Source organism: Labeo rohita, chromosome 3 (genome assembly GCF_022985175.1).
Source record: "Labeo rohita strain BAU-BD-2019 chromosome 3, IGBB_LRoh.1.0, whole genome shotgun sequence".
NCBI lineage: Eukaryota > Metazoa > Chordata > Actinopteri > Cypriniformes > Cyprinidae > Labeo > Labeo rohita.
In genome coordinates, this window is record NC_066871.1 from 23,301,892 (window position 1) to 23,315,061 (window position 13,170).

At 34.9% G+C, this 13,170-nt stretch overlaps 1 protein-coding gene across 2 annotated transcripts; it reads left to right on the forward strand.

The window, feature by feature from the left end:
* The first annotated feature begins 1,741 nt into the window (after positions 1-1,741).
* pigq (phosphatidylinositol glycan anchor biosynthesis, class Q) lies at positions 1,742-12,344 on the forward strand. 2 transcript variants are annotated; one of them, XM_051106730.1, is made up of 11 exons: positions 1,742-1,814; positions 3,167-3,906; positions 3,996-4,127; positions 5,529-5,649; positions 6,424-6,550; positions 6,636-6,789; positions 7,255-7,366; positions 7,445-7,525; positions 9,516-9,630; positions 9,778-9,839; positions 10,077-12,344. In XM_051106730.1, exons 2-11 carry the CDS (start codon positions 3,209-3,211, stop codon positions 10,227-10,229), a joined length of 1,755 nt encoding a protein of 584 aa, XP_050962687.1. In that variant the 5' UTR covers positions 1,742-1,814; positions 3,167-3,208; the 3' UTR covers positions 10,230-12,344. The 2 variants fall into 2 exon arrangements, with proteins under 2 accessions (XP_050962687.1, XP_050962686.1); XM_051106729.1 differs by lacking the exon at positions 1,742-1,814 and adding an exon at positions 2,649-2,875.
* Positions 12,345-13,170: the final 826 nt, after the last annotated feature.

Sequence of the window (13,170 nt, forward strand, 5' to 3'; positions counted from 1 at the left end):
AAACAAGCAATTTACATTTGCACGTGACTTAGGCCTAATTAAAGGTAGGGTGGATTAGTGTAATGTGGGACACTGACTTATGTGGGAAACCTAAGCTTCAGTGTGATTATCTCTTATTTTACAACATTAAAGTGAACATAATTGATGTTAATTACAAGCAGGGTTGTCAAGTTATTGAAATTACTTGACTTTCTGGAAATTCTGTCATAAATGTGGCCATGAAACTCTTTAAACAGGAGGTACCTCTTGTCTTTTGAAGTTACGCTGAATCAGTGACAAAGGATTTACACACAGTTAATGTAAAGGATATAAATCTGTTTTAAATAAAACAGTGTTCTAAATTGTTATCGGATTATATTTGTGATGTATTTCTACATCAAATTTTGCACTGATATTGTTAAAATGTGTGAATATTTTCTATCTTTGTTATCCCACTTTAGAAAAGAATGTTTTAAAAGTGGAACACCATGTTTTGACTAGAATATACTATGTTATTCAGTTGATAAAATGTGCCATGCATGTATTTTTGTAAAATTTCTGAACTTATAATGCAGCAGTAGTATTTGTTTTAAGATCCATGATTTTTGTTACATAGTTGCACTTATGTTAACATTTCATGTGTGAACATAAGGTTTTAGTTTTGTAGACAAACTGATGAAGACAGCAAACACACTGTAGGTCTGCATAATTAATTAACCAAACATGTATGCATTTACCAGGAGTGTTACATGTGAAGTTTGCTTTGTTAAAAATTAAACTATTTCGAAAACATAGTGTCCCAGATTTGAGCACGAGCTGTCCTACATTAAAAAATCCACTAATTCTTAAACGATTTGGCACAAAGAGCGCTAATATGTAAGTACAATATCTGAAAAATTTCGGTTACACTTTATTTTAAGGTGTCGTTATTACAGTATAATTATACATTTAAGTACTGAGTAATATTAATTAACTAAATGTACTTACTGTATGGTTAGGGTTAGGATTAGGGTTTGGCTTAGGGTTACTTGCATGTAATTTTGCATAATTAAAATAGTAAGAACATGTAACGTGTAACAAGGACACCTTAAAGGGGTCATCAGATGCCCATTTTCCACAAGCTGATATTATTCTTTAGGGTCTTAATGAAAAATCTATAACATACTTTGGTTAAAAATTCTCAATGGTTGTGTAAAACAACACCTTTTTTACCTTGCCAAAATCAGCTCTGCAAAAATCATCTCATTCTGGTCAAGGCTGCTACTATCGTTGGAGCGGCCTCTGTTGGTGTGATGCCACAATGACAGGTATCTGAGAACAGCTCGATTTGAAAAAGGGAATATTATTCATATATAATATTATTTATTATTTTTACAGATTAATTAAAACCCACTGCATGGATTTTTATCATAGATTTGTACATACACTGCCAACACACATTAATGTTCAAACAACATGAAAAAGTGAACTTAGCATCCGATGACCCCTTTAAAATAAAGTATTCAAAATTTCTTCTGATTTAATAAGGGAACATCTTGGCGATTTCATAATGATATAAGATTTTGATTGTTTTGGCTTCATATGGAAATAAAAAGGGCCCTACGTTACACTAATCCAAACTACTTTTAATAAAACGTTCATCCATAGCTCTTGTTCTTCAGTTTCCTCTTGAAATTCAAGTCTTATCATATGTGAAGCTGTTATCAGGAAAGAAAGGGTGGTTCTTTAGAGGGCTCTTTTGTCTTGAATGTTAAGATAGCTAACGTTTCATTTAGGTTAAGTCCCGTTCAGACACATTCCCCGCTCGGCAGTTCGTGTGACTCTACTGGCTTAAGGTAAGATTATTTTATCTATATAGCACATTTCATACACATTGGTATTTCAAAGTGGTTTACATTACAATTTTGAAATAATCATAACAGATATCTAAGAAATAAAAGAAATTCAATAAAAACAATGAAAAAGAGAGAAGAATAGCTCAGCACTCATTCATTAAATACACAGCTAAACAGATGTGTTTTTAGTCTGGATTTAAAAGTGTGTACATCTGATCTCTATTAGAAGCTGATTCCTTCCATCTGCGTGTGGATAATGACTAAAAGAGGATTTTTTTTGAGTGCCCTGCTGAAACAAACAAAACAATAAACATCGTCACAAAATTTGTAGTGGTTTTACTGGTTATAATGAGACTTGTATTGGATTTAATGGAAACTGTAATGGGCCCCGTGGGCTTCTACTGGTAATTGGTCGCATTCTATTGGTGCTAATGTTCCAAAAACATACAAATTTGAATTGTTTTAATGGTTCAAAGTTGATGGTTTGTAATATTTGTAATGATATTTGTAGTGTAAACCATTTCTGTGATGGTTTCTATTGTTTTTCAACAGGGTGAACCCTTGTAACTCGCTTGTCTGTTAGGTTTACATATAAAACAAAGACGATCAACACAAAATTACAATATTTTGTAGAAAAAAGGCCACACTAAAATGCTACGATTGTTAAAGATTTAATCGTCTTCGCTACAAAATGGGTCATATGAACAATACTGATCTCTTCATATTGATCAATTCATTTTGCTATTAAAACCTGCCGTTGTAAAACAGAGTCAAACGCTACTTGAATTATTTTGGGTCGGAACTGAAAAAATCCCTTGAGTTCACCCGACGGAATTTCAATGACGGACTGTCAACAATACGAACGTTATGGGTTGTCTAACGTTGCTCCTATGGTAAACCGGTTTTCAGTTAGTTTAGCAAGAGTCACCACTGGACTATTATTTTTTTTTTTCGGGACTATGCCTGCATTGGTTATCGCATATAGTAAAGTTAACTTGCTCGTTGTCGGTGACAAGAAAAGAGCAACGTCTCAGAAGTCATTGCCCTTAAAATTCCACAAGGTAACTTCTTGAGCATTTGACTAATAATGACAACATATAGTAGCATGTGTCTGCATTTGGTCTCGGTAAAATTGCGAATTAAATCGATATCGAGTTTTGCCCGGAGCATGTGGTTTCCATAGAAACGACCCAAATTCATGTTTGAAGGGCACGGGTACAACAGAACCGTTGTGATTAGATCTGTGGATGCTGCTGAGCATATCGCATGTTTTTTTTAACTTAAAAAATTGCATTATAGGTGCTGTATGCATATTGTTTCTACCCTTTTAATATTTCTCTTTGCCCATGCAGGAGTGTATCTTTCACTATTGCCGGACTTTATAGCACACCATCATGGTGCTGAAGATCTTCTTTCCCCAGTGCTGTAACACTGCCGACAGCGGCCTGCTGGTTGGGCGCTGGATCCCAGGTCACAATTCTGCTGTGGTGCTGGCTGTCGTTCACTACCCCTTCATACCGGGTCAGGTGAAGAAGTACTTGAGTGAGCTGCAGAGCCAGACTCAGGTGGATCTGACCGTCCTGGGTTCCTGGAGTATGCCCAAAGAAGGTCAAGAAGGCATGGACAGCTTCCTGAAAGACCTGAGTACCATCTTTCCTCAGAAATGTTGGCTGCAGTTGAGCCGTGAGATTGGCAAAAGAGGCTTTACCTGCCAGGTGGTCCAAAACAATGGTACGCTTCTACTGGATCAAGAGCAGAAAAATGGTGATGAAAGCAGCAAGGGAGATAAGATCATCCTCATTCATTACGACCAGAGGAAGGTTATGCTCTCCCAGCTTCACCCGGTGCAGGATGCGGGCCAGAAGTCTGATATCGAGCCTTCAGAGCTGCGCTTGGTCTTCCAGACAGTTGCTCAAAGTCAGCCTCTCTTTTTCCTCGACAAATATGATGACGGGCCTCTTAAACTCAGCCACTGGCAGTCTGAAGGCAGGGAGGCGAGTATTATTGCAGAGCTTTTAAAACAAGCGTCGGTTCCGGTCTGCGTCTTTTTAACGTGGCTGCTGTCTGTGTGGCAATGGTTGTGCAGCTTCAGGTGAGTTCATGTGTCTTAGCGTGAACCTGTTGTTGGTACTGAAAAGTGATGATGATAAATTCTTATACAAAGCTTTTGGTATTTTACAGGATTTTACATTTGCGTCCAGTGCTGTTCATTTCAAGCAAGCTCTCCACCTGTGTTCAGTCGGGGTACAGGGCAGTTCATTTCAAAACTGTTTTCTCTCCCAAAAAAGCTGCTACGCACATGGAATTCATGAGGTACAGTGCTCAAGTCAATGACATACAAGAGCAAGGAAAAATCAAGTTTAAAATACATGTGCCAACTCTTTAGAAATGTACTCTTTGTATTTACACTGCTGTTCAAAAGTTTGGGATCAGTAAGATTTTTAATGTTTTTTAAAGAAGTTTCTTGTGCTAATCTAGGCTTTATCTGTTTGATCAAAAATAGAGAGAAAAAAATATTTTGTAAAATATTATTGCAATTTAAAGTAACAGTTTTCTGTTAAACTTTCAAATATAATTTATTCCTATGATCAAAGCTGAATTTTCAGCATCGTTACTCCAGTCTTCAGTATCACATGATCCTTCAGAAATCATTCTAATGCTGATAATAAATCAGCATATGGACCCTTTTCACTGAAAATATACTCAATACTCAAAAGTTTATATATATATATATATATTTATTTATTTATTTTTTTTTAATGTATACACATTTATAACACTATACTTTGTATTATATCACTTTTGCATCAAAAAAAAAATGAATGGTGTTCGTAGGGTGTTTCTAATGCAGCGTCTGTGGGAGGGACAGTAAATTTGACATTTTTCTCTCTTCTGACTGTCGTCATCAGCGTCTCTCAGTTTTTTGGGGGGGGTTTTCTTTTGCTATTTGAACAAATGGGAATGCAAAAAATAATATATTTGTGTTACTCTCCCGTTCTCCCACTCTCCCAGAAGTTAACCCAACTATGACAACTTCCGCTGTTGAGAAAAACCCAGAAATGTGAAAAAGGTCCATTAGAATGATTTCTGAAGGATCATGTGACACTGAAAACTGGAATAATGGCTGATAATTCAGTGCTGCATCAGAGAAATAAATTATATTTTAAAGTGTATTAAAATTTGAAACCAATATTAGAAATTGCAACAATATTTCACAATATTGCTGTTTTTTCTGTATTTTTGATCAAAGAAAAACAGCCTTGATGAGCACAAGAGACTCCATTAAAAAGCATAAAAAATCCCAAACTTTTGTCTGTTCATTTATAAAATGTTACACTGATTTTGAGAAAAGTTTCAAGTTAATGACTGTTGTCGTGTAAAAATATATTTCCCTTACACCTTAAATACGTTTGAGTGTGTAAAGAATATATAACGAGTTATTAATTGACAAATATAAGTACGTTTTTGGGGAGTCTCTAACCTTGCTTCGTTATAAAAGGGTAAAAAGAAGTTTAGAATTTTTGTTTAATGTGCATTGAGTTTCCTTATTAGGAGAGTTTACATTTCCATTTTTGGTTTATACTCCAATACTAAAATTAATCCTAATTCAGCAGTTTAAAACAAACATTGTGTCATTGATCCATATATCATGTTGCTCCTTTGTTATTTATTAAATCCTATTCTCAGACCCTTCTTTTTTTTCTCCCTCTGCAGAAAAGCGAACATCTTTGTGTCTTTTTTTGTGGACATAGCCCTTGGTTTGCTGCTTATCTCGTGGCTTTATAGGGAGAATCGTATCAGTAAATTAGCAGATACTTTGGTACCCATGGCTGATGTAAGTATGAAGCATATTATATCACAATTGCTAAAAAGTTTGGGATTGGTAAGATTTTTTTAATGTTTATGAAAGTCTAGTATGCTTAACAAGGCTGCATTTATTTGATAAATACAGTAAAATATTATCACAAATTTAAAATAATTGTTTTCTATTTGAATGTTTTTTAAAACCATTCTAATATGCTGATTCTGTGCTCAAGAAAACTTATTATTTATTGTTATCAATGTTGAAAACAGTTGCGCTGCACATTTGTGTTTATGGAAACCATGATACATTTTTTTCAGGATTCTTTGATGAAAAGAAAGTTTGAAAGCACTGGATTTATTTGAAACAGAGAATGTCTGTACTGTCAATTTTGATCATTTTAATGCATCCTCACTGAATAAATGTATTAATTTCTTTTAAAAATAAAAATCTTACTAACCCCAAACATTTAAAGAGTAGAGTACATATATCCACCTTAAATTTTATGGGTGTGGTTCCGGTCTCATCTGCATCCAGCTATCTTTAGCTGTACAAAACAGCTCATTTTGATATTGCAAATTGTGTCTTACCATAGTATTTGAATGTATTATATTAATTATGAACACACTGGTTTGTAGTGCAAACAGTTTTACCATTTTCTGCACATTGTTATTCGTCTCGTTACTTCCCTATAGCAGCTAATGAACAGGAAGTCTCACCTATAGACTTACATCTGTGTTGAAGAATAAGGTGGATATCAATGTGTCAGAAATGTTGTCTTACTGAATATCTTGGACTGTCTCACAGCGTGTGGCTAATGAGCTCCAGGAGCTGTTAGAGTGGCTGATGGGAGCTCCTGCTGGACTGAAGATGAACAAAGCTCTCGACCAGGTGCTGGGGAGATTCTTTCTCTACCACATTCATCTGTGGATCAGTAAGTACATCTTCAGTTCAAGCATTTTCATGGTGTTTCATTGTTATTAATGAATCTCATGTATGTCTTGTGATTGTGTCCACAGGTTACATCCACCTGATGTCTCCTTTCATTGAGAGGATCCTGTGGTATGTTGGACTTTCAGCCTGCTTGGGACTGACCTTTGCTCTGTCCGTATTGTCCGACATCGTGGCCCTCCTCACTTTCCACATCTATTGTTTTTATGTGTACGGGGCAAGGTGAGGTTTGGTTTTGTTTGTCATGTTTCTACAGTTCCAGTAGAGGGCAGTGTCAACCTTTATATTTGCACCTCTTAAAGGGATAGTTCACCCAGAAATTAAGGTTCACTTTACTTTGTCATTCCAAACCTCTATGACTTTCTATCTTCAAAAGTGGATGGGAACCATGGACTACCAAGGTCACCATTCCCTTTTACTGTATGAAATAAAATTACATGTTATGTTCCATTCTAGAAAGAAAGTTAAACAGGTTTGGAAAGACATGAGAGAACATAAACAGAATTTTAGGCACACTATCTCTTTAAGCTTCTATCTCAGATCTGCCTGGGCAGTTACTTGCAGTTTGTATTTACAGTTGTGTGTCTTTTATTTTCATATTTCCCTTGACACAATGTTTAATCTTTTTTGAAATTTGCAGTACAGTTTCTTTGTTTGTGAAATCTACTTTCTTATCTCTGTTATCAGACTCTACTGCCTGAAGATCTACGGTCTCTCCTCCTTGTGGCGGCTCTTCAGGGGAAAGAAATGGAATGTGTTGAGGCAGAGGGTTGACTCATGCTCATACGACCTGGACCAGGTACATCTCCTGTGCACCTACTAGCTATTCAGCACATCCCTACAGAACACAGCTGACACTGCTCTGTTTCCTTTGCAGTTGTTCATTGGCACATTGCTCTTTACAATTCTGCTGTTCCTGCTTCCCACCACTGCCCTGTATTACCTCGTCTTTACCCTGGTGAGTTTGTTTTCACAGTTTATGCATCTCACATTATTTTATAAATGCTACGTCAGTCCACAAGTCAGCTGCATTGCTTTGTCACTATATATTTTTTTTATTTTTCTGGAGCGTTATGTGAGCGAATGTGGTCATTATGAACATTATATGTCATTATATGATAATTATCATGTTTAGCTCTTGAGTCCGAATGATTTTTCTGCTTGAAAAAGTATAGGGTCTGTATGATTCTTCTTTTTTTTTAAAGGGTTAGTTCACCCAAAAATGAAAATTCTGTCATTAATTACTCACACTCATGTCGTTCCAAACCTGTAAGACCTTTGTTCATCTTCAGAAAACAAATTAAGATATTTTTGATGAAATCTGAGAGCTTTTTGCAACAGTACTACCATGTTCAAAGCCCAGAAAGGTAGTAAGGACATCTTTAAAGTAGTCCATGTGACATCAGTGGTTCAAACATAATTTTACGAAGCTACAAGAATACTTTTTGTGCACAAAGAAAACAAAAATATTGACTTTATTCAACAATTTCTTCTCTTTCTTGTCAGTTTTTCATGCGCATTGGACTATGTTAACGATGTCCTTACTACCTTTCTGGGCCTTGAATGTGTCAGTTGCATTGCTGTCTATGCAGGGTCAGAAAGCTCTAGAATTTCATCAAAAATATCTTAATTTGTGTTCTGAAGATGAATGAAGGTTTTACGGGTTTGGAACGACATGAGGGTGAGTAATTAATGACAAAAATTTCATTTTTGGGTGAACTATCCCTTTAATGGTTTTCAAAGTTTTTGTATACTCACCAACACTGCATTTGTTAGATCAAATTGCAGTAAAAACTGGAATACTGCAAAATGTTATTACAATTTAATGTAACTGTTTTCTATTATAGTATATTTTTACATATAATTAATTCCTGTGATGGCAAAGCTGAATTTTCAGCATCATTAATTCAGTCTTCAGTGTCACATGATCCTTCAGAAATCATTCTAATATGCTGATTTGCTGGTCAAGAAACGTTTCTTATTATCAATGTTGAAAAGAGTTGTGCTGCTTAATACTATTGTTTTTTTTTAAGGATTAGTTCACTTCCAGAACAAAAATTGACAGGGTGTACTCACCCCTTGTCATCCAAGATGTTCATGGCTTTCTTTCTTCAGTCGTAAAGAAATTGTTTTTTGCGGAAAACATTTCAGGATTTCTCTCAATGCAGTGGACTTCAATGGTGCCCCAAGTTTGAACTTCCAAAATGCAGTTTAAATGCAGCTTCAAATGGCTCTAAACGATCCCAGCCAAGAAAGATTGGTCTTATCTAGCAAAATGATTGTTTTTTCCTAAACAAACTGACAACTTGTATACTTTTTAACCTCAAATGCTCATCTTGTCTAGGTGTGCGTTTTTTCCGGTTCAAGACAGTTCATCCTACATCGCTGCAGAAGTACTGTTCCAGTGTTTACAAAGTGAACATGCAAAGAACATCAAACGTCCTTTAAAAAAAAAGGTAAAACAGTGATGTAGGACGATTTTGAAGTTGAAGAAGAAAACAAGATGGGAGTTTTTCGACATACCCTAACTGTATCAACCCGCATTACACAGACTACACATGCACATCGCAGAGATGAGACAAGAAGAGCATTTGATGTTAAAAAATATATAGTATATAGTATATAGTATATAGTTTCACTAGATAAGACCCTTTTTTCTTGGCTGGGATCGTTTAGAGCCATTTGAAGCTGCATTTAAACTACATTTTGGAAGTTCAAACTTGACGGCTTCACTATATGGAGAGAAATCCTGAAATGTTTTCCTCAAGAAACATAATTTCTTATTGACTGAAGAAAGGAAGACATGAACATCTTGAATGACAAGGGGGTGAGTAAATCATCTGTAAATTTTTGTTCTGGAAGTGAACTACTCCTTTAATGATTCATAAAAATCATAAATATAAAATGTATATATTGATAACATAAGTAACTTGTTTCTCCGTTTGTAGCTACGGCTGGTGGTGGTGCTGTTTCAGGGAGTGATTCACCTAAGTGTCGACTTCATCAACTCCTTCCCCCTGTTTGCCATCGGCCTGCGTATCTGCAGACCATACAGACTGGCAGGTGAGCAATAAAAAAAAAAAGTCAAACATTTGTACCTTTCTTTTCTTACATAACTCTAGCCCATGTACTGTCCTTCAATGAAAACCGCCTGCTTAATTATGTGTTTATATAACTGATAAGCACTTTATGGATCTCTTTGTATTCCAGAGGGCGTTAAATTCAATGTACTTTGTCAGGAGCCAGAAACTCCTCTTCACCTGATGATGGAGGTAGGTTGATTGTTGCTAAAACAGCTGTAGTTTATTTACGCTTGGGTTTCTTTTGTGGTTTGGGTTTGACCTGTTGATTTTGTGGGATGGATATGAGGGTTATTGAGTAGCTTTGTTTGCCTCACTGTGCAGTGCAAACACTGGACATTCTTTACTTGTCTCTAGGGTTTGATAATAAATCATATACCAGATGAGCAAACATGAATGAAAAATGTCTTTTCTTTTTTCAACCTTCAGATCAACCCATTGAAGTGCAGCTCTGTGCTGCAAACTTACCGGACGCCCACTTACAGCTGTTACCCTAAGGATTCCTGGGCCGCGTTGTGCAAGAAGCTGTTTGTAGGAGAACTCATCTACCCCTGGAAGCAGAAGACTGCCAAGACGGACTAACTTTGGGACCTGGTAGACAGCAGCCAGAGACATTAACAATTGGGAGAAGGTTCCCTATTGGTCAAACTGCACAGAATTTCATGATAGTCTTAATTAGGTATTTAACAGAAGTAGATATTCCGACATTGTAGATTTAAATCACGATCTTTCCTTTTCTAAACATTGATCAGAATCTTTGATTGAAACTGTGATTATTTTTTCATATTTATTTTAAAACTACTACTACTTTTTTATAACACTGAAGATGTACCATTTAAAAAAAGTATTAATTATATTGTAACTTTGATAGTTAAAACTTGTTCCTCTCTCACAACCATAATTTAATGAAGATCATTTGAACTGGAAGTGACACCGTTGACGTCTCCTCAGTTTCTTTGCTGTCTGTCATGATGGACTGATGTACACTACCAGTCAAATATTAATATTTTTAAAGAAGTCTCTTCTGCTCACCAAGCCTGCATTTATTTGATCCAAAGTACAGAAAAAACTGTGAAATTTTAAAATATTTTTATAACTGTTTTTCAACTGAATATATTTTAAAATGTCATTTATTTCTGTGATTTCAAAGCTGAATTTTTAGCATCATTACTCCAGTCTATTATTCTACTATTATTTTTAATAATATATTTACATTTATAATACAATATTATAATATAATAATACATAATATAATACATTTTGTAATAATAATACTAATAATATCATGTTGAAACCAGCTGAGTATAATTTTTCAGGTTTCTCTGATGAATAGAAAGTTCAGAAGAACAGCATTTATCTGCAATAGAAATCTTTTGTAACATTATAAATGTCTCTATTATCACTTTTGATCAATTTAAAGCATCCTTAGTATTAATTTGAATGGTGTAGTGTATAATGTTACAAAAGCTTTTTATTTCAGATAAATATCTTTGGATCTTTCTATTCATCAAAGAACCCTGAAAAAAAATTACTCAACTGTTTTAAATACTGGTAATAATAATAATAATGTTACTTGAACAGCAAATTAGAATATTATAATGATTTCTGAAGGATCCTGTGACACTGAAGACTGGAGTAATGATGCTGAAAATGTAGGTTTGATCACAGGAACAAATTACATTTTAAAATATATTTTAATAGAAAGCAGTTATTTTTAAATAGTAAAAATATTTCACAATATTACTGCTTTTGCTGTATTTTGGATCAAATAAATGCAGGCTTGTTAAGTAGAAAAGAATTCTTTAAAACATTAAAAATCTTACTGTTTAAAAACTTTTGACTGATAGTGTAAAGATAATCACTGGTAGAAGTGGACCATTAGTCAGTAGACATTTATGAGTCTGATCTAGCTGCCTAATGTGACCTGGCTCTGAATATTAAATTTAGTACAGATTTGTGTACATTATTCACTTGTTATGTCAGTGTTGCCAAATTGTTGTTTTGTAGCTATTGTTATTAATATAAATGATTTAACAAAATCAAGATTTTTATAAACGCAGATGATCATGATCAAAATATGCATTTGTGCTGTTGATTTTCAAACCTTAAATTTACCTCAATAAAGTTTATTTAATAACTTTTTTAAACATGACAGTATCCTTGTGCATCTTAGATCATACTTATGATTCATGTTTGGACTATAAACCGTTGCTATTTGAAGTCAATTTTCAGAAACGTGCCAGTATAACAAGTCTTGCATCTTCTGTTTGGGAGAACAACCTATGAAGAATGTGCTCAAACTGGACTGAGAACACAATGATAGCAATGACAGGCTTATGACTATTCAGTGAAAACAGAAAACAGATGAAAAACATCTGAGCTGGGGATTCACCTTCATGTTTTTTAAGGGCAGTGTCTTTCTTCTTCTTTTTTTTTTGTTTGTTTTACAAGAAATTCATATTTTTCTTTAGCTAGGGGTGCATTAAATTGATCAAAAGTGGCAGTAAAGACTTATAGTGTTACAAAATATTTCTACTGAAGTAAATGCAGTTCTTTTATTATTAAAAATGATAAATGTTTCTTGAGCAGCAAATCAGAATATTAGAATGACTTCTGAAGACTGGAGTAATGATGCTGAAAATTCAGCTTTGACATCACAGAAATAAATTACATTTGTGAACTGTTATTTAAAATAATAATAAAACAATATTACCAATTCTACTATATTTCAGTGTTTTTACTGAGACTTTTTGTACAATATATAAAATTATTTTTAGTATGTCTGTGTTTTACAGTGTATAGTCATTCAAATTCTATTCAAAACAGCTGTCTCATATCTCATCCGGAGAGCAAGCGCTATTATATGTATGTTGGGGGTGAGCGTTTATGTTTTTTAATGGCTGGTGTAGAACTTGATGCAGGGTCCAGATGTCCCCTTGTGTCCCTTGAGACCCTCGTGTAGCTGTAATCTCGATGGGCAGACACAAAGACTTCATACAGCAATTTGCATTTTAATCTATTCGGGGGGAGGGGGATTATCTTCTTTTGATCCCTGAAAGTGGAGAGACCTTTGGCTTGTCCCCAGCACATTAACCCGCCTGCATCTGCCAACAGAACCTGCAACATGTAACAGAAGTGCTGGAAACAGCAGGTGAAAACAATACATTTAGATTTTTAAAAGACAGATTTCAAGGAATATTTAAAGGGATAGTTCATCCATAAATCATTATTTGTTCACTGTATGCAGAATATTACTGCGGGCAGCCTCGGTCACTAAGGGTGACTGAGGCTTTCATTCAGTGTAGCATCTCCTTTTGTGCTCCATGGAAGAAAGAAAGTTATACTGGTTTGGAACAACATAATGAGTGCTGTTAAAACAAAATATTAAACAATAGACTGAAAAAATGAGGAAGGAATTAGCATCAACTGTCCCTCAGCTTATACAGTTAAAAGAAAGACTGTTGAACATGTTCATCACTTATCTTTATATACACACTGAGAACAAATGAAGTCAGACAGCCAG

Coding starts and splice junctions, on each gene's coding strand:
- pigq (XM_051106730.1), top strand. CDS start 3,209: ATGGTGCTGAAGATCTTCTTTCCCCAGTGCTGTAACACTGCCGACAGC. Junction 3,907..3,995: donor CAATGGTTGTGCAGCTTCAG/GTGAGTTCATGT, acceptor GGTATTTTACAG/GATTTTACATTTGCGTCCAG. Junction 4,128..5,528: donor ACGCACATGGAATTCATGAG/GTACAGTGCTCA, acceptor CTCCCTCTGCAG/AAAAGCGAACATCTTTGTGT.